This window comes from Myotis daubentonii, chromosome 2 (assembly GCF_963259705.1).
Source record: "Myotis daubentonii chromosome 2, mMyoDau2.1, whole genome shotgun sequence".
Classification (NCBI taxonomy): Eukaryota; Metazoa; Chordata; class Mammalia; order Chiroptera; family Vespertilionidae; genus Myotis; species Myotis daubentonii.
Window position 1 is genome coordinate 723,161 of NC_081841.1, and position 20,542 is coordinate 743,702.

The 20,542-nt window shown below is 56.5% G+C and overlaps 2 protein-coding genes across 7 annotated transcripts in view; one reads left to right on the forward strand and one right to left on the reverse strand.

Annotated features, from left to right (window-relative positions):
• TRABD (TraB domain containing) overlaps nucleotides 1–20,542 on the reverse strand; it is a 255,195-nt gene that overhangs the window by 228,462 nt on the left and 6,191 nt on the right. The window lies entirely within an intron of this gene.
• The window catches only part of BRD1 (bromodomain containing 1), a 38,033-nt gene that overhangs the window by 1,720 nt on the left and 15,771 nt on the right, over nucleotides 1–20,542 (forward strand). For 3 of the 6 annotated variants that reach the window (XM_059681321.1, XM_059681322.1, XM_059681324.1), the window contains 6 exons: nucleotides 1,738–3,118; nucleotides 13,649–13,805; nucleotides 16,024–16,155; nucleotides 16,506–16,634; nucleotides 17,058–17,370; nucleotides 19,251–19,511. In XM_059681321.1, the coding sequence (XP_059537304.1) occupies nucleotides 1,752–3,118; nucleotides 13,649–13,805; nucleotides 16,024–16,155; nucleotides 16,506–16,634; nucleotides 17,058–17,370; nucleotides 19,251–19,511 (2,359 nt within the window). In that variant the 5' untranslated portion in view covers nucleotides 1,738–1,751. Of the gene's footprint in view, nucleotides 1–1,737; nucleotides 3,119–13,648; nucleotides 13,806–16,023; nucleotides 16,156–16,505; nucleotides 16,635–17,057; nucleotides 17,371–19,250; nucleotides 19,512–20,542 lie in introns of those variants that run through there. The other 3 variants (XM_059681320.1, XM_059681323.1, XM_059681325.1) reach the window with 2 other exon arrangements.

Below are 20,542 nucleotides of genomic sequence, written 5' to 3' on the forward strand. Positions count from 1 at the left end.
TCTGCCCCACCTCGGTAATGACACCCCTGTGAACCTGCCCCTGGGTGCACGAGGGTCCCCTCGGGGCAGGCTGGGCACCCACTCCTGGGGACACGCCCGGCTCGCCTCCCAGGGGAGTACTGGTCTGGCCGGCTGGGCGGTGCCTTTGTTGACCACTCCCCGGGTGGAGGGCCCGGTTCCCGGGCTCAGGTGGAGGCCCCGAGTGCAGGTGAGTTGGGGTTTGGCTGACCACGGGGTTGGCCATGCTTCACTTTACAAGGATTTCCATTGGACAAAAGAGAAAACACCGCCCTCCGGAGGGCCTGGCTTACAAAGTGCAGGGAGGGGCTCGGGCTTTGCTTTCAGGGCCTAGGAAGTCTGTTGAGGGCTTTTCCCAAAGACCAGCTGGAGGGCGAGGCCGTGGTTCAGGCCCCGCCCTGGCCGCCACATGCAGCTGTTAGTTTGTAAGTCAGTCTCCCAAGTATCCCTTTGCTTTCTGTCAGTAAATCGTTGTTTGGAGGCGAGTGTAGAGGTCCGAGAGCCGTCCTTGTTGTCAGCTCCTAGGGTGACGGGCACTCTGGGGGGCAGTGCAGGCTGAAAGGAGCAAATGATGAACCTCTGGCTGAGGATTCAGGTACCCGAGCCATTGCCTGCAAACCCATGGTGGGGGCTCTGCAGGCAGTGCGGGTTCTCGGGGGGCCCTTGCTGTGGAGCGGGAGCAGAGATGCTGCCCCTGGGCACGCTGTCGGTGTCCTGGGTACATGAGGGGGAGGGCCTGCCCGGCACTGGTCAAGCCAACAGCTGAGAAGTGCCCCGAGGGGAAGGGCCGGCTGACTGCCCGTGGGGGGTTTTCATGGCGGTCTCTGCTGAGGCCCCGCAGAAGCTGGGTTGGGGCCTCCTGGGGGTGAAGACTGTCCCTGAGATCAGTAGGTGGCTCCTTCCTTGGCTCTTGGTGTGGTTGGTGGCCCTGTGTCTCAGCGTAGGTGTGGAGGACACGTTCATGGAGAGGAAGGAGGACAGGCTGCGGTCAGGACGGTGCACTGGGCTCCAGAGGCACTCCTGGGCAGCAGCAGGGGGGAGAAGGTGGGTCCTGGGGGTCATAGGTCATGAGCAGGGAGCCGGTGAGCACCCTTGTCTCATGGTCACAACCTCCATACCTGCTGGAGTCTGACCTGTGTGTGGGCTTCTCTGGCTCAGGGCGGAGACTCACTCCTGAGGGCTGTTCCAAGCACCTCAGTGACCTTGGCTTGGTCTAGGACAGGGGTGGGCAAACTTTTTGACTCGAGGGCCACAATGGGTTCTTAAACTGGACCAGAGGCCGGAACAAAGCATGGATGGAGTGTTTGTGTGAACTAATATAAATTCAAAGTAAACATCATTACATAAAAGGGTACGGTCTTTTTTTTTTTTTTTTTTAGTTTTATTCATTTCAAACGGGCCGGATCCGGCCTGCGGGCCGTAGTTTGCCCACGGCTGGTCTAGGAGGTGGCTGGTGAGCAGTGGGCATCAGAGGGCACGGGGGACTCATCGCTGCACATGCCTCTAGGACACTCCTAGCCTCTGGTCCTGAAGTCCCTGGGAGGATTGGCCTGGTGGGGACGGGCTATTGAAATGCGATGGTGAATCTTGGGATGAGTGATTTTGGAGGCCTCAAAACTGCGTTCGCCGGAGGTTTTGACTCCGTGTGAGTGGGTCAGCTAGCTCTGCCCAAGGTGCTCGGTGGTTTTCTCAGCTGACTCCATCTCTGCTCTGTTCCAGGGAGTCGGTACCAAATGAGGAGGAAAGGACGATGTCATCGAGGCGCTGCAGCGAGGCTCCCTTCCTCCCCATGCAGTACTAAGCACTCCCCGACGCGAGAGACCCTGACCTACGCACAAGCGCAAAGGATGGTGGAGATCGAGATCGAGGGGCGCCTGCACAGGATCAGTATTTTTGATCCCCTGGAGATCATATTAGAAGATGACCTCACTGCTCAGGAGATGAGTGAATGCAACAGCAATAAAGAGAACAGCGAGAGGCCACCGGTGTGCTTAAGAACTAAGCGCCACAAAAACAACAGAGTCAAAAAGAAGAGCGAGGCCCTTCCCAGCGCCCATGGCGCCCCGGCCTCGGCCAGTGCACTGCCGGAGCCCAAGGTGCGGATCGTGGAGTACAGCCCCCCGTCCGCCCCCAGGAGGCCCCCCATGTACTACAAGTTTGTGGAGAAGTCAGCCGAGGAGCTGGACAACGAGGTGGAGTATGACATGGACGAGGAGGACTACGCCTGGCTGGAGATCGTCAACGAGAAGCGCAAGGGCGACTGCGTGGCGGCCGTGTCGCAGAGCGTGTTTGAGTTCCTGATGGACCGCTTCGAGAAGGAGTCTTACTGCGAGAACCAGAAGCAGGGGGAGCAGCAGTCCCTGATCGACGAGGATGCCGTGTGCTGCATCTGCATGGACGGTGAGTGCCAGAACAGCAACGTGATCCTCTTCTGTGACATGTGCAACCTGGCCGTGCACCAGGAGTGCTACGGGGTCCCCTACATCCCTGAGGGCCAGTGGCTGTGCCGGCACTGCCTGCAGTCCCGGGCCCGTCCCGCGGACTGTGTGCTGTGTCCCAACAAGGGAGGTGCCTTCAAAAAGACGGATGATGACCGCTGGGGCCACGTGGTGTGCGCCCTGTGGATCCCTGAGGTTGGCTTTGCCAACACAGTGTTCATTGAGCCCATCGATGGCGTGAGGAACATTCCTCCCGCCCGGTGGAAGCTGACATGCTACCTCTGCAAACAGAAGGGTGTGGGCGCCTGCATCCAGTGCCACAAGGCCAACTGCTACACAGCCTTCCATGTGACTTGTGCCCAAAAGGCCGGCCTCTACATGAAAATGGAGCCCGTGAAAGAACTGACTGGGGGCACCACAACCTTCTCTGTCAGAAAGACCGCTTACTGTGACGTACACACGCCCCCCGGCTGTATCCGGAGGCCTCTGAACATTTATGGGGATGTCGAAATGAAAAATGGTGTGTGTCGAAAAGACAGCTCAGTCAAAACGGTTAGGTCCACATCCAAGGTCAGGAAGAAAGCGAAAAAGGCAAAGAAAACACTGAGTGAGCCCTGCGCGGCCCTGCCACCTGTGTGTGCTCCGTACATACCCCCCCAGAGGTAAGCACGTGCGGGGGTGGGGGGGGTCAAGATGAGCCTAGAACGGGGGTGCTGGGGAGAGATCCGCAGGGCTGTTACACCATCCTCGTACCTCCTGTTTACGGAGCTTCCTCGTGGTCCTCAGAAATGCGGCCTTACTCGTGCACCACTTTGTGAATGGAGCATGGAGGTTGCAAAAGACTTGAGTCTATTAGACCTGGGAGGATATGTGGTTTTCTTCGTGCCTGCACTGGCCCATGGGGTAAGCCAGACGCTGCCAGGGTGACCAAGGCTACACTGCCTGCAGTGACTGGTCTGGGGCCCTGTAGTCCAGGTGTGGTCGCCTTCTTTGACAATAAAATGCTCTTCCTCACCTTTCTTTCCCACCAACATTTGGGAATCTTGTAGGATTTTTAAAGTAATTTGTTGGAAAGTGAAGCAGCGTGGCTAAGGAGACACTAGGATGGAGATCTGAGTGGGGCTGACATGAGCTATGGGGAGGGAGGGCTGGCCACCTTCCTGTTGGGTGACAGTCTTTCTGGTTTTCTTGACCGTTTCCTTTGCAATGCCAACATTGCCTGGTCAGTGCAGGGCTCTCTGACCTAGAGTGGTCCACAGTGGTGGGGTCCGGGTTCTGCTGGCGCCTTTTGTGGGCAGGCCCTGCCTCGCTCTTGCCCTTTGTTGACTCCTGTGACCGAACTTGTTCCCACCTCTTTGCCTGCTCCTCTTACTCCGTTACCTTTCAGATGCTCTCGTTCAGACCACTAGGTAAGTGACTTGAGAGCCAGCAAGTGCCCTGTGAGTCTGGGAGAGCAGACGTCCCCACTCCAGCACTTCCTTGAGTTTGAGGAAGTGGCACACTTTCTTTGTAACAGGGCATGGGACTTTAAAGCCTTTGGTTAAGGAAGTAAAGCATTGAGCTGGTGAAGTGAAGATGCAAATGGGTGTCTGCTTGTAGAACAGCTGATATGATACATGCTGTTACCCTGACTATCTTGTTATTTGAAAGTCACATATAAATAAAGTTGTATTTATCTTACAGATCGAGTGGATAACAGAGTGTGGGGCGCGGCCAGAGTGTTTGGACAGGTTCAAGCCTTGGACTACTGAGAGGGCACAGTCCTCTCATGGCCACGTGCAAGTCCCAGCTTGGAGGGCAGGGCCCTCCCAGCACAATTATAACCAACAGCTATAGTTGTGAGCTTGAGCCTGTGGTCCGAACACGTGGCCTCACGTGCCTTGTGATAGAGTTCAGGTGCATGTAGTGGAGTGGGATTGAAGCTAACGAGAATGCTGTAAACAACGTGATCACGCCCTTACTTTGCCTCGTGGCATCCGCTATAAAATAAAGACACGGCTTGTGGGCGCTGTCGCTGCCTCTCCATCCGGGAGCAGCGTCCCACCGAGTCCCAGCTTTCATTCTCATATCTGTCTTTTCTAAGCCTTTCATCGCCCCCACTCAGGGTCACTGAACCAGGCTGAGTTGGCATGGCACATAAGGCAGCCTGGGGCTGAGTATGCCATGGCCGTGCCGGCTCCCCACATATGGCACCCAAACAGGGCCTGAGTTCTGCGACCAGGGACTGAGTTCTAGGACCAGGGACTGAGTTATGAGGAACAGGGCCTGAGTTTGGGCTCCCCACACAGAGTACTAGGATACTTTTGTTACTATGTAAAAATTACCTTCAATATGTTGAATATTAGCTTTTTGTATTGTTTTCCGGTATGTCTGTGGTGTAAAATAATTCATGCTTACCAACCTGTGATTAAAATATATACTTTTTTTTTTTTAAAACTATATAGTTTGGTTTTAATGTGTCACAATTTTTGTCACACTATCTAATAGGTTATGAGTGTGGTGGGATCTGCCATCTAGCATACTGGTTTTGTCCTGAGAAGAGCAAGCACTTACTTTGTATTAAGAATGAGAAACGTGGGTTTTCCCCTGAAATGAAATCTTTTTTCTTTTACAGAGTAGTACATACTTATTACAGAATGAGTAAATTCAGACAAAGTGAGAAAAAAGTGCTCATAATTTCTATCATCCAGAGAAAACCACTGTCAAAACCAAGGCATCTCTTGCAGATCAGTCAACCTGACTTTTATTTTACTAGAGGCCCAGTGCACGAAATATGTGTGCAGGGAGGGGGGGAGGTCGGGGTGGGGGGCGATCCCTCAGCCCGGCCTGCACCCTCTTGCAGTCCGGGACCCTTCGGGGAATGTCCCGGCCTGCTGGTTTTCTTCTGACTATTAAGATGTTCTCTGCCCTTTTTTTTTTTCTTGTTTGTATTTTTCCTCTAATGCACCCAGGTATTTTTTTTCTCCTCACAGTCTGGGACCCCTTGGGGGATTGTCTGATTGCTGGCTTAGGCCTGATCCCCAGGGATTGGACCTAAGCTGGCAGTTGGACATCTCTCTTGCAGTCCAGGACCCCTTGCTCCTTACCGCCCAACTGCTTGCTGCTCCTTGATGCTTGGATCGCTGCTCCTTAGCACTGCCATGGAGGCGGAAGAGGCTCCTGCCACACCACCTCCGCTAGGCTCGCCAACCATGAGCCTGGCTTCTGCCTGAGTGGCACACCCCCTGTGGGTGTGTACTGACCACCAGGGGGTAGCTCCTGCATTGAGCGTCTGCCTCCTGGTGGTCACCGCACATCATAATGACCAGTCATTGCGGCCATAACAGTCGCTGAGGCTTTTATTATATCGATTATTATTATTATTATTATTTTAAAAATATATTTTATTGACTTTTTACAGAGAGGAAGGGAGAGGGATAGAGAGTTAGAAACATCGATGAGAGAGAAACATCAACCAGCTGCCTCCTGCACACCCCCTACTGGGGATGTGCCCGCAACCAAGGCACATGCCCTTGACCGGAATCGAACCTGGGACCTTTCAGTCCGCAGGCCGGCACTCTATTGGTTAGGGCTTGATGATGATGATGATGATGATGATTACTTAAATCCTTACCCAAGGAGTGAGGATATTTTTCTCATTGATCTCTAGAGAGAGTGGGAGGGAGGTCAGATGTGGTGAGAGAGACACTGATGTGACAGACACATCGATTGGTTGTGGGGATCATACCTGCAACCCAGGTACATGCCCTTGGCCAGAAATTGAACCCAAGATGCTCTAACCAGGGCTTATTTTATTATTTTTTTATTTTTATTGATTTCAGAGATGGGGGTGGAGAGAGAGAGAGAGAGAGAGAGATAAACTTCAATGATGAGAATCACGGACCGGCTGCCTCCTGCACGCCCCTCACTGGGGTTGGAGCCCGCAACCTGGGCATGTGCCCTGACTGGGAATCAAACCTGTGACCTCTTGGTCCATAGGTTGACGCTCAGCCACAGAGCTACGCCAGCCAGGCTATTCTTCACCTGAGGGTAGTTTTTCCATTGATTTTTTTTTCTTTTTAATATTTTATTTTAAAAAAATAATTCTTTATTTTCTATTGATTTTTAGAGAGAGTGGGAGGGAGAGAGAGAGGCAGAGAAAGAAGCTGATGTGCGAGAGGTGTATCAATTGGTTACCTCCCACACGGGCCCAGACCGGTGGGATTGAAGTGCTCTAGCACTTCAGCAACACAGGCTTGGGCCAGCAACCTAACTTGGATTTCTACCTGAGTCAAAAAGTGGTGTAGGATTTGTATCAAGAGCTTCTGTTTTAACTTCCCTAAAAATTTCAGCTTTACTGAAATTGAAGTAAACAAAACAGAAAATACGATCTAACAAATTGAAAAGTCGGAAGTTGGAAGTGGTCCCTTCCTTGTGTCCAGCCCCTGGTGAGTACCTGCTCCAGGAAGTGTGCACTGGGCTGCCCGTGGGGAGCCCAGGAGGAAGCGTTCGCAGGTGGAAAGTGCACACACCTGAGCATCTGAGGTGCCCAGGCCTGAATGAGAAGAAAACTCGTGCTTTGGACCTAAGTATTTCAAAGCAGGTGATGCAGCTAAACCCTGTACTGAAGGTGTGGTCTGGCTCATGTTTCGTGTTTTTGTTTTCCTAATTTAGGGATAAACTTCATTACAGTTTGGAGTGGAGATAAAGGACGTACCTGGACAAGTGTTTGCGGCCACTTGTCTGGCAGTTAATCTTACTATATTTTGTAAAAGTTCTGACATACCGTGTACTGGGGACACGAGACATGCTGGAAGCAGTGTGGAAGCCCTTTTCTGGGTGCCCCCCCTAGCAAAAGGGCCGTGTGTGCTCCTGTGGGTGCCCGCCGGGGCAGTCATGGAGCCCTGCTGCCGAGGGAGGCAGCGCACCAGGGTCCCCAGTGGCCTGTGTAGTGGCTACTCTGGAAAGAAGCATTAAACCCAAACTGAAAAGTGCCGGTCGTGTGCACTTGCAGGGCCGTGTTTCCGTTACTGCCAGACAGACGCCTGTGTCCTGGTCGCTGAGGGTTTTCAGTGCAGGCGAGAAGCCCTCGTGTGGGTGTTGGCCTGAGTGCTGTCTTAAATGATCTCTCCCTCCTATAACTTCATCACTTTCCTTGGTTTTATTAAAAATTTATTAAATTTATTTATTTGCTGATTGATCTTTAGAAGGAGGGGGGGAGAGAGAAACATTGGGGATCGAACCTGCAACCTTGGCCTATTGGGATGACGCTACCCAGCCAGGGCCCCTTTCTTTGGTTTTAATTCAGGGGAACTGGGTGTCTCCTTGCGAGTCTGTCTTGGTCCAGCCCGAAAGGGCGTCCTGCAGTGAAGTGGGATGCGGGCCATCTGGTGAGCAGGTTTGTTTTCATAGAAGAGCCAAAGTGAGTGAAAATAAAGTCGTGCGGGGAACAGATCCGGCGCTAAAGCCTGCGTAGCTCACTGTGGTGTCAGTGTGCGCTTCGCTTCGGCTCTGACTCCCGAGAGATGCTGTCGAACTAAAATTAGTGCTGAGGGCAGTGCCGTGGGCGGAGTGCTCCATGCTCCTCAGTCTTTTAGACCAGCCGTGGGCAAACTACGGCCCTCTGGATCCGGCCCGTTTGAAATGAATAAAACTTAAAAAAAAAGACCGTACCCTTTTATGTAATGATGTTTACTTTGAATTTATATTAGTTCACGCAAACACTCCATCCATGCTTTTGTTCCGGCCCCCGGTCCAGTTTAAGAACCCATTGTGGCCCTCGAGTCAAAAAGTTTGCCCACCCCTGTTTTAGACCCTCGGCCCGAACTACCCTCAGGCACCTCCTCCTGGGGCTTCTGCCTGGTGGTCTCTCCCAGGACCACCCTGGTGTCCGTCACACTCAGCATGTCTGCTGTGCTCACTGCGCGGGGCAAGCATCCCCTCCACGCAGAGCGGCTCAGTCCCCAGGAGCGCCCAGCATGGAGGAGTTTTGCCATTTCTCTTCACTCACTGTATTCACTTTCTTTTGGCAGAGATGGGGTGATAATTTATTTGAATCTTACTACTGACAGTGGGTAAACGCCACACAGTCTCACCCCAACTCCAGCCTAGTGTCGCCTGGGCATACACCAGGGGTCCCCAAACTTTTTAAACAGGGGGCCAGTTCACTGTCCCTCAGACCGTTGGAGGGCCGGACTATAGTTTAAAAAAAACAAACTATGAGCAAATTCCTATGCACGCTGCACATATCTTATTTTGAAGTAAAAAAACAAAACGGGAACAAATACAATATTTGTATTTGCATGTGGCTCGCGGGCCTTAGTTTGAGGACCCCTGGCATACACAGTAGTCAACAGTGGGACAGGCGGACTGAGGGAGCACCCCCACGGGCACACAGTCTAGAATTGGGTCAGGGGTGTCATTATTTCAACTCTGACTTGGAAAACCTTCAAGCTTATAAATTATTGCAGAAGGAAGGAGAACACCCCAATCCTCTACCCAGGCACCTCTTGCTAACGTCATGTCCCATATGCCCTGCACAAGTAGCAAGCACACATGGGCGTGCCCTCTGCGGGTGATCCCATGGGCCGCCCTCCGTGGGAGCTGTCTCCTAGGACAGGTGGGCACGGGGAGGGGCTCCGTCACCCATTGGCCTCGAAGCAGGAAGGTCCACGATGCTTCTGTGCCTTCCGCCAGGCCCTGTCCTGGGCAGCCTCCTGTGGCTGGGGCATCCCACAGCTGTGCAGTGGCCTCTGAGACGCTGGCTTTCTTTTTTGGTTAATCCTCACTGGAGGATATTTTTTCCATTTTTTAGAGAGAGAGGGAGGGAGAGGGGGAAGAAAGAGAAACATCGATGTGAGAGAGACTTATGGGTTGGCTGCCTCCTGCACATGCCCCAACTGGCATCGAATCTGAAACCCAGGTATGACATGCTCTTGACTGGGAGTCAAACCCGAGACCCTCTGGTACGAGGTCCAGTGCTCTAGCCACTAAGCAACACTGGCCAGGGCTGAGATGTTCTGTTTTGAAAGAAGACAGCCCTTCCCCTTTAGTAGAGCCAGCCTTGTCTAGGGTGTGGTGTCCACCTGGCTAGTGGCAGTATGCCCAGATGCCAAGTGGGTGCCAGGCATGCCCCGTCTGGATGCAGTGATGTCCCCTGCTTCTTGGTGCCTAAGGTGTCCCCAGCATCTCGGACGATTTCTGCCTGTTTCTTCTGGCCTCCGACCTGAGGCTGGGAGACCTTGGGAGACCATGTGGCCCCGCTCCTCTTCCCCACCCAGAAGTCGTGTCTGTTCTTGCCTGGGCCGTCTTCCCTGTGGGGGCTGCAAACGAGTGTCCACTCTGCCCTCCGTCCAGCGGATCCTTCCCTTTTCCCGACGTTGTGGGCCAAGAGGTGCTGGTTTTCAGAGGTCCACCCCAGCAGGGCCACGGAGGGGGGCTCAGGGGCGCTGGGCAAGGTCAGGCTGCTTCACAGAGGTGAGCATCTGGTGGCATTTCTAATAAAATTGGGCTCTGCCCAATTCCTGATCTCAGGAACTTCAGTTCTTGGTTAGTGAGCTGAGTAGTGAGACCCCCACTGCAGGCAGCCACCTCGGTGGGTCTGGATGATGGCGAGGCTTGGCCGGGCGCGTGGACGTGTGCACCCCAGTGACCTCTGTACCTGGCGCTCCGAGGTTTCCCCTCCCTTGGCCAGCCGGGTGCCCAGCACATTGCGTCGGCCTTCCTCTGGGAGGCGCCCGGGTAGACCCCCTCGCAGTCATTGTGAAAGCAGGGCTGCACCGTCCCCATTGTTTAGCTGAAGTCCCGTGTTTCCACCCCAGATAGTGGGAAGGCGTAATTTCTGGGCCATCGAGGGAGTGTACGTGTTAAAAGGCACATCACTGCTGACAGCGAGTCCCGGGGAACTGGCAGTGCCAGGCGTCCTCCACTCAGGCTGGGGCTCGGCTGCCCATCGCTGCCCCCACGCCAGTCTGCGCTCTCGCGGGACTTCGTGTTGAGGTTGCTTCCTAGTCAGGTGTTCGCACTTGTACACACTCCAGGCTTGAAGCTTCTCGGCCAGCAGCCACCTGTAACGGCGCGTCTCCTCGTGAGGCTGCCGAGCCGCGGCCGGCCTGCGCCGAGGTGGGGTCTCCCTTAGTTCTCCTGGTGTGTGTTTCTGTGGACGTGAGTGTTGGGAACCTGGGTCGCATGTGTAAGTAGGTTGTGCAAACGCAGTTTCGCTGTAGCAGTGATGTGCTCCGTTTTGAAAATTTCCTTCCAAGTTACACACCAAAATCACAACTTGATGTTTTGTCAACTGACCTGCAGTTTCTCCAGAAGCTAAGTGGGCGGCCTGGCCTGAGAGTCCGTCCGCCACTGCCTCCTCCTGGCAGGTCTCCACCGGCTTTTCCCCAAAATCCCCCCCCTCCCTCGCGTACCGTATGGTCATTTCCGCCTGCGCCCCTTTCATTGGAAACCCCTTGAGCGGAAGGGATCTTCAGAGGCTTGAGAAATTCAAACTTCTGATCCTTCCAATAGGCCCTTGCCAATACTGCATTTAAAAAACGTCTACAATACAGTACAAAGCCAGGAAGTTGGTAAACACATGGCTTAGGGAGTTGCTGTAGGGCAGACATGCTCTTGACCCCCATCCACCTGAGAAGGAACCTGGGGGGCCCTTTTCCCACCCTCAGGACCACTGCTGCCCTCACCTGTGGGACTCGCCTGCTTCCCCCTTTCCGATCACCAGGGCTTACTGCGCCTTTAAAAACCCTAGTCCTTGCAGCCCCACCTCTGAAGGTCCCTCTTGGTCTCTCTCCCTTTGGAGTTTATGGAGGGGTTGGCCCCCATTCTGTCCGGTCCCGTCCCTCGGCTGGCGTTTCCGTGGTTGGTTTCCCGTGTGCCGTGCCCTCTACCTGTGGCGAATGGTGGTTGGGGTGGGGTGATGGGTGCAGAGGGACACGGTGGTGTGTTCACTGTTGGCACAGCTGCTCCCCGAGCTGCTCTGTGTCCTTCCGGGAGCACATGGGGGCGTCTGCAGGGCCGCCTCGCGCTCAGCCCCCTGCTCCTGCGTGACGCCCGGGAGGAGGCTGTTGGGTGCAGGCAGCGGCTCTGTAAGCACGTGAGGACTGAGGACAGCTCTGAGTCTGTTTCCATCGAGCCCTGCTCACGCCTGGGGGCTGGTGGCTCACAAGTCCTGACCCTGAGAAGTCAGTGGCTTGTTTCATGGGACAGAATCTTTATTTATAAGCTTGTTGCCAAACAGCATGTCTTTGGACCTTGAAATTGTTAAAAAATACTTTTATCCACATTGCTTTATCTGGCTGTGGAAATAGCTGAGTGTGACTGTGTGTTAGAATGTCTGTCTGTGTGGGCAGAGATCCACGGAGCTGCATGTGCTAAGATTTACTGGCAGGCACGTCACTGCACCTCCGTGATAACTCCGTCAAAAATGGCAAAATCAAAACTCCACCCAGAAAGGCACCTGTGATGTGTCCAGGACCAGCCCAGCCCCAGCCCCAGGCACGGGGGCTGCAGGCAGAGCCTGGGTTCGCTGCGCCTCCTGTCTTCACCTCCTGCTGAGGCCGTGCGACCAGGTGTCCTCCAGTGTGCAGGCCTGTGGCCCCTTGGTCAAGGGCCTGCTGTGGACACACGAGCTTGGGTTCCAGACCTGCCTGTAGAGGCAGAGGCTTCTGGCACCTTCTCGGGGTTTGATGCGACAGGGCCCCTTCTGCCAAACCCCCAGGGTCAAGCCCCTCCAATGGACGGGACATGGCTCCCGCCACAGCAGGTGGCCTTGGGCCGAGAGCAGCCCTGAGCCATGCTTGCCCTTCAGAACTTGGCCGGAGGGCGGTCTTGGAAATGCACTGACCATTGTGTTTAAGGGCAGACCCTAATGGTCTGGTCGTGGTCGAGCTGGGGGTCTGCCCAGTTTTGTTCTTTGGTTATTTTGTAAGACTTTTGGTTTGCATTCTTTTTTCTTTTTTTTTAATATATTTTATTGATTTTTTACAGAGAGGAAGGGAGAGGGATAGAGAGAAACATTGATGAGAAGCATCGATCAGCTGCCTCCTGCACACTCCCCACTGGGGATGTGCCTGCAACCAAGGTACATGCCCTTGACCTGAATTGAACCTGGGACCCTTCAGTCCCCAGGCCGACGCTCTATCCAGTGAGCCACACCAGCTAGGGCTGGTTTGCATTCTTTAAAAAGTTTGGTCTTAAAAGTCTTTGATTGCTGTCCAGACATTGTGATTGCGATGAGGAATGCCTTCTTGTTGCATTTTGTGGTTTTCTGTTTTAGTTTAGATGGAACTTATCTCTCAGTGTCCTTGTGAGGCAAGTTGATGAGTTGCTCTTTGTTGCAGCAGGAGAGTGGTAACTGGGGAAAGGCAGCTTTCTGGTAACGTGAAGGGTTGTTGAAGGATCATTCACACCCCTCCCCCCTCCTACCCCCACTTCACAAAGCCCGTGCACTTTATAGGATGGGGTCTCCCGGGAGCGTCCTTCCAGCCAGCAGTAGCTCCTTTGCTCCTGTCTCCAGCTCTGCCCCTGCTTCTCCCTCGAGTGTCTGTCCCAGCTCCTCTTCTCTGTGAGGTGACGGAGCGAGGCTGGCGCCCGCATTTGCCCTCCCTCCAGGAGAGCCAGCTGGTCTCGAGGGACCCATGCCTGCCGTGCCAGCCGACAGCTCCCCAAGATGTGCCCGCAGCTGCGTGCATGGGCCAGTGTCAGGTGGAGGAATTAAGAATATTTAGAGCCCTAACCGGTTTGGCTCAGAGGATAGAGTATCAGCCTGCGGACTGAAAGGTCCCAGGTTCGATTCCGGTCAGGGGCATGTACCTTGGTTGCGGGCACATCCCAGTAGGGGGTGTGCAGGAGGCAGCTGATCGATGTTTCTCTCTCATCGATGTTTCTAACTCTATCCCTCTCCCTTCCTCTCTGTAAAAATATCAATAAAATATATTAAAAAAAAGAATATTTAGAGCTTTGTTTTCTTTTTAGCTGTTTAATCTGATAGACACGAGTGACTTAAGAGTGGATGGAACCTGTGGCTAGCAGGAGGCGGGCTTTGTTTCAGCAGAACCAGAGGCAGCGTTTAGGTGCCACGAATGAGGGAGGAACACGTGTGAACATGTGTGGCTTATTGAAAGGAACGCTGTCATTTCCAGTCTCCATGAGGAAAGCATGCTAATGTGCTGCTTTAAAACTGAGCTCTTGAGTTTTTTGTGTTTTAGGTTAAATAGGATCGCGAATCAGGTGGCCATTCAGCGGAAGAAGCAGTTTGTCGAGAGAGCCCACAGCTACTGGCTGCTCAAAAGGCTGTCGAGGAACGGCGCGCCCCTGCTGAGGCGGCTCCAGTCCAGCCTGCAGTCCCAGAGGAGCACGCAGCAGGTACGTGGCGTCTCTCCTCGGGCTCCGGCCGCTCGTTGGCGGGGCCCAGTGTGGTCTGGTCCTGAGAGCCGATGGAGACCTCACATGTCCCGCCTGCTAGGCTGCTGGTTGTGCAGGCGACTCATCCATCGTGTCCCCGGATGTTCCCACCCGTGGCTTCTGCTTCCTCCCCTCCCTCTGCACACGTGTGGAATGTCTGGGGAAGGGGAAGCCTCACTGCTGATCACGTGGGGTGGGAGGGAGCAGCCGCAGGTGAGGCCCGGGCCCCGTGGGGGTGGGTGTGTGTGTGTTTTGGAAATGTGTGAGAGGGACTTACTAAAGGGCGTTTCTCTGCAGGCTGGTTTAGCATGGACTGCACTGGGAGGGCAGGAGGCAAGAGCTGAGCTGAGTGAGAGCGATGTTGCTTTCTTTGTTAATCCTCACCTGAGGATATTTTCCCATTGACTTTTAGAGAGAGTGGAAGGGATGGAGGCACACACGATCACTTGTGTCCACACGCCCTGACTGGGGCAGGGATTGAATCTATAACCCAGGTGCCTGATCTTGACTGGGAATCGAATCTGAGACTCTGGTGCTCAGGCCAACCCTCTACCACTGAGCCGTACCGGGCCCACGCCCCCGACTGGAAAGAATCTGGGACCCTTCAGTCCACAGGCCGACGCTCTATCCACGGAGCCACACCAGCTGGGGTGGATTTTGCTTTTTAAAAGAACAAAACCTGTGATTGCTAAATGGGAAGGACACAGAAGGTTAGCGTGGCCTGTGCGAGGAGACGCCAGGTCTGTGACGCTCTCTAAACACCAAACAAGCTCTTACACTTGAGGACTTAATCTGGGCTTGTAGCGCCATGTGGCCCTTTACAGCAGTTCTGAAATACGGATTTAGAGAGTCAGACATGGGCTCTTAGAATTTGAAAACACAAATGGTCATCTGCTCATCGCCCTAGCTTTTGGCTGGTGTCTGTTCACTGTGCTGTGGGGGTGGCCAGCCTCGTAGGAGTGGTGTCTGGTTGGCCTCTGGGCCGAGAGGCTGAGAGCATTCAGCGGAAAGGAGTCCGGTCAGAATTCCCTCGTTGCCCCCCTGCCCTCCTGGGCACTCAGAGAGCTGCTCTCCGATGAGCTGGTGGGGGCCTGTGCATCTGCCGCACCACCATTGTCTGAACGGCTTACTGCTCAGTCCCTCTTGCTGCTGAGTTGCTAGGGCTGAGCAAGGCGAGGGGACACTGTTGGGCACAGCGGGACGTGGTGCTCTGGACATGGAGGTGGGGTGACAGACCTGGGTTCTCATCAGCCATGGAACCAGGATAACCGCGGGCCACACACATGGGCCTGGGCCTGCCCGGAGATGCTGGTTTCAGGGGAAGGCGAGGGCTTGTCCCAGCAGTTTCCTTTGCTGTCTGTGCTGGGTCCATTCTGGGTTGTGGTTGGGCAGAGGTCGGGCCTTCAGCAGACAGGACACTGGGAGGTGGGCCTAGCTCTGCACATGGACCCTAATAGTCAGCAGGAGGAGGTGGGCCCAGGAGGAACTGAGGATGGGCAGCTGCTGTGAGAGTGGATGGTGAGTGTGCGTGAGGACCAGGGCCCTGGGCACACCCGGGGGACCGGCAAGGAAGTGTGAGGAAGTGCGTCGGGGTGGCTGTGTGGAGCCCAGGGAGGAGGGGAGGTTGGAGTGCTGGGCCCCGCCCGGCCCAGGACCCGGGAGCGCCTTTGGTGGTGTTCTCTGCGCTGGGACAGACAGTCCTGCTGGGCTGTCCGGGCTCCGCCAGGGTCGGACCGGGTCAGCTTTGTTGGAGGTGCATTGGGTGGGCTCGTGTGTCCTGGCACCTCCTGTCTCTCTGACTTTTCAGTGCAGTCTTTTCAGTGTTGAAACGCAGAATGGAGATGGGTAAATGGCATGTCCAGAGCACAGGCCCGCCTGTCCGGCCTGGGTGTTTTCTGTGTGTTTGTTTTTCCTCGGCTGCTGCTGATTCTCGGAGTCCAGGAGGTGGGACCCCGGCCCCGTCTCGAGGTCAAGGCGCGTGGCTGCTCTCGGCTCAGGCCCTTCAGCGTTTTGGGTCCTGAGAGGCCCCTTGCCCTCCACCTGTAGGGACCCTGGTGTGCCCGCAGGGTGGAGCCTGCACCGCTGACTCCGCGCTGCTCTGGGCGCTGTGGGGGGCTGGGCTCCCGCTGCCTCCCTGGGCATCGGCGGCTGACTTTCAGCCTTTGATTCATTTTCACAGAGAGAGAACGACGAGGAGATTCAGGCCGCCAAAGAGAAGCTGAAGTACTGGCAGCGGCTGCGGCATGACCTGGAGCGCGCACGCCTGCTGATTGAGCTCCTGCGCAAGCGCGAGAAGCTCAAGCGGGAGCAGGTGAGGCCCGTCGCGGGGCGTGGGCTTCGCCGGGCGTGGGCTTCTGGGCCTGCAGTCCTTGGGCCCGGCCCTCGCCATCCGGTGCCCTGGGTGGCAGGCAGCTTTATGGAAGGGGGACCTGCCTCCTTGAAGGACGACAGTGGCAGGTGTTTGGGACACAGGGGCCAGGGAAGGTGGGAGCCTGGCCGGCACCCGGTGGGTGTGTGGGTGGCACCATTCGCGAGGTGCCTTGACCGAGGCCGCCAGGACTTAGGGTTTAAGTGAGGCACTTGTATTGGCCGTGGACTGAGTGTCAGCCGGGGCAGGAAGGTCACCTGTGCGTGTCCACGCTGAGCGCCCTTGTCCTCCAGGTGAAGGTCGAGCAGATGGCGCTGGAGCTGCGGCTGACCCCGCTCACGGTGCTGCTGCGCTCCGTGCTGGACCAGCTGCAGGAGAAGGACCCGGCTCGCATATTCGCCCAGCCGGTGAGCCTGAAGGAGGTGGGTGTGCTGACCGCTCGCCCCGCCCCGTCCACACTGACCGCAGGACGCCGCTCACCTGTGTTCCTGAGTCCTCCCTCTTCTCACCGAGTCCTTACGCTGTGAAGGCGCACGTTTCACTGTAACGTCTTAGCGACGCGGTGGGGACGTTCTTGCTGAGAACCCCAGCAGGTGGGGGTCTGCCCAGCGGGGGCGTCGTGGCTCTGGTTTCAGCGAAGGAGCTGAGTCAGCAGAGCCCGTGGGAAGGGGTGCGAGTGCCATGTCTCAGTGTTGCCGTGTGCTCGTGTGAGTCCTGTGTGCTGTGTGTGCATTCAGGCGTGTTGTGTTGCATGTACGTGCGCGTGAGACTCCGTGTGGGCGCGTGAATTCTCTGGAGTGGCAACGACCTTTCCGCGTGTAAGTGCTGTGCCCTCCTGCGATCAGGTGCCCGACTACCTGGAGCACATCAAGCAGCCCATGGACTTCTCCACCATGAGGAAGCGGCTGGAGGCGCAAGGGTACAGCAGCCTCCCTGAGTTCGAGGAGGACTTCGACCTCATTGTGGACAACTGCATGCGGTACAACGCCAAGGACACGGTGTTCTACCGAGCCGCCGTGAGGCTGCGCGACCAGGGCGGCGTCGTGCTGCGGCAGGCCCGGCGCCAGGTGGACAGCATCGGATTCGAGGCGGCCTCGGGGGTGCACCTGCCGGAGCGGCCGGCCGCGGCCCCTCGGCGGCCTTTCTCCTGGGAGGACGGTAAGCACGGGCATGGGCCCGGGTCCGGGTGCCGGGAGAGCCACCTGTAGCCTGGTCGGCTCCGCCCAGCAGGACTGGAATGTGAGCCCCACACGCTCTAGGCTCTCTAGGAGCCGCACGAAGGAAGGGAAGGAAGGCGGCTTATTTCCGTAGCGTCCCTCGGACTCAGCACGCCCGGCGTATTGAGGATTTGACACGCAGTCATTATAGAAGCCACGGGGGATAGTTGCCATTCGCCTCCGCCTCCTTCTGCCACCGTCACAGCCCCTCTCTTCGTTCAGACCAGCCACGTTTTAGGTGCCCACGTGAGAGACTCAGGCGGCGGGACCCGTATGGGGCAGCCCCGGCCCACCTGACGCAGCCCCGGGAGCAGCTTAGTGGGGACTTGCGCCCAGGCTGGGTCTCTGTCTTCCAAGGGTGCTGTTAGCTGCTGAAAGGGCCCAGAAACCAGCACATGCACGCCGTTCTCTGTTGGCGTCCCGCCCCCTCCTGGTTTGCCCTGTGTTAAGGGCCTCAGGACTCAGGCCGCCTCCCTCTGTGCGAGACACGGCAGAGCTGCCTGTGCTGTTTCTGTCCTCGGAGGCTGGGCTGCCCTCCGCCCCCAGGCTCCGGCCACCACACACTGGCTGCCACCCAGCTTCCTGGAGCACGAAGGGGCCTCAGTGTTGGGCCTTTCAGAAAATGACCGTGCGTGTTGCCATGGTGATGCCTAAGTAAATTCTAGGCATAAAGTCAAGGATGAGAAGTCCTACCGTATCTCTTCCTTGGTATCAGGGCGGGGGTCCAAGGTGAGCTGGTGCACCCAGTGTGTCCTCCCTCCCGTTAAGTCTGGTGGGCGCCGTGTGCTCCTCTGCTGGGCGGGACCGTGTCCGGCTGCAGGCGGGCAGCTGTCCCTGCTCTGTTTGAAGGATCTGCAAGATGCACTGAGGAGTTCTCCTTTGGGCTTCGGATGACGTGGTCTTTGCTCACGTGAATGTTGCTGAGTTTAATGCCTGTGAGGCTTTGTGAGTGGTGATAGGGATTCGAGCCAGGCTGCTGCGTGCAGTCTCAGCTGCACCTGTAGCTGGGAGGGCTCCCGCTCCACCAGGTGGCGCTAGAGCAGGCTTCTCCTTGGCGGCCTCACTTGTCTCAGGTGACTTGTGCCTCGGAGGTTTGGGGGCTTCTGTCGTACATAAGCCTGAGGCTCAGCGTTACCTGTGAGACGTGCAGCCCAGCGTCATCCCTGGGTCTGGACTCGAGCTCGAGGTCAGTTATGCACAAGCAGCCCCGCCTTGGCCCTGGCGCGGGGACGGGGAGTCCTGCTCAGGAGGAAGCCCAGCAGGTGGTGGGCCTGCCCAGCCGGGGCCGAGTCAGAGGGCTCAGTGCTGGCCTCCCTCACGAGAGGCTTGGTCCTGCGTCTGCACCTGCGTCTCCCACGCCCATGCACCACCTCGGGTGGCAAGCATGTCCCCTGTGGCAGCCCCTGTCTGTCCCTGTGGCAGCCCCTGTCGTGGGTTTATTTTTTTTATTTTTATTTTTAAAAATATATTTTATTGATTTTTTACAGACAGGAAGGGAGAGAGACAGAGAGTTAGAAACATCGATGAGAGAGAAACATCGATCAGCTGCCTCCTGCACTCCTCCCACTGGGGATGTGCCCGCAACCAAGGTACATGCCCTTGACCGGAATCGAACTCCCGACCTTTCAGTCCGCAGGCTGACGCTCTATCCACTGAGCCACACCGGTTTCGGCCCTGTCGTGGGTTTAGAGCGTGGGTGAGGGCCGTCATGTGGCTGAGCAAGGGGCGTAGCCCAAGGTGACGTCGGGGCGTGGAGGTGGAAGGGTGTTCGCTCAGTGGCACCACGGGTGCCGGCTAATGGACGTGTGTTCTGTGACTCAGTGGACAGGTTGCTGAACCCGGCCAACAGGGCCCACATGGGGCTGGAGGAGCAGCTGCGGGAGCTGCTGGACAAGCTGGACCTCACGTGCGCCATGAAGTCCAGCGGGTCGAGGAGCAAGCGGGCCAAGCTCCTGAAGAAGGAGATCGCGCTCGTGCGGAACAAGCTGAGCCAGCAGCAGAGCCAGCCCCCGCCCGCCGAGTCAGGTACTGGAGGCTTTGAAGAGGAAGGTGCTCCGCTGGGGCAGGAGCCGGGGCAGGAAGGTAAGCAGCGCGGCCTCCCGGCGTCTTCCCCAGCCCAGGGTCACCTGACCCCGCCCCATGCCACTCGGCTCTGGTGCCGCAGTCCTGCCGTCGGTGCTGTGCGCTGGCACTGAGGTGGTCCCGAGTGCCAGGCAGAGCAAGACTGTCCTTCCCAACTGGGTCCTGAAAAGCCGTCCGAAAAGCACGGCTTAGGTCTCACGCAGCATCCTGCGTGGTGGGAGAGGAGGGTGGCGGCACTGCTGTCGTGTTGTCTGTGAGGAGGGAGCGCCAGTTAATGGGCACGGGTGATGAGAGGTGCTGTGACGGGTTGCTCTAAAGTGCCCTCCCATACATGCCCTTCTTTGACCTTTGGAGGGTGGGCAGGCAAGGTGGGCGTCAGTCACGGGGGGGCAGGCAGGGGGATCAGGGCTGCCTGAGGGCCCCCAGAGCCAGCCCTGCCCTGGCAGCCTGGCACTCCCCGTGGAGAGGGGGGTGCATTGTGAGCAGACCGAGCTGCAGGCATGTCTTTGTGGACCAGAACACAGGGTGGCGCAGACCCTGCCCCCCAACGGGGACGTGGGCACGGGTGCCGAGGGAGCAGTCGGGCGGCTGGTGCAGGAGGTGAGCGGGGGGACTTGCAGGAAACCCTCCCCTCTCTTGCCCTCTCCTAGTTTCAGGGGAAGCGGGTCAGTCACACAAAACGGAAAGCGGACTGACACTCTCCACAGCAGCCGTCAGTTATAACCTTTCTGAGTGTTGAAAAAGCCACACACACATTGTTCTGCAGCTGCTTTAAAAAGCCTTTGCCTGCTGTTGGCGGTCTGCAGGGTCCTGGTCACGGCCGTGCGTGTGCCTTGTGTTGTGTCATCTGCGGCCCCAGGAAGTGCTGGCCGTGACTGTGTAGTTCCTCTGAGTTTCACACGGTCCCGTGGGTCACAGCTCCCGTGTCCTCTAGCGGTTCCCTTAGCAAATGCCTCTTGTGCCTCCAGCCTAGGGTGGTTCTGCTGCCTTTCTCCTTTGATGCCTGGTTCTCAGTGTGCGGTTGGTTGGTT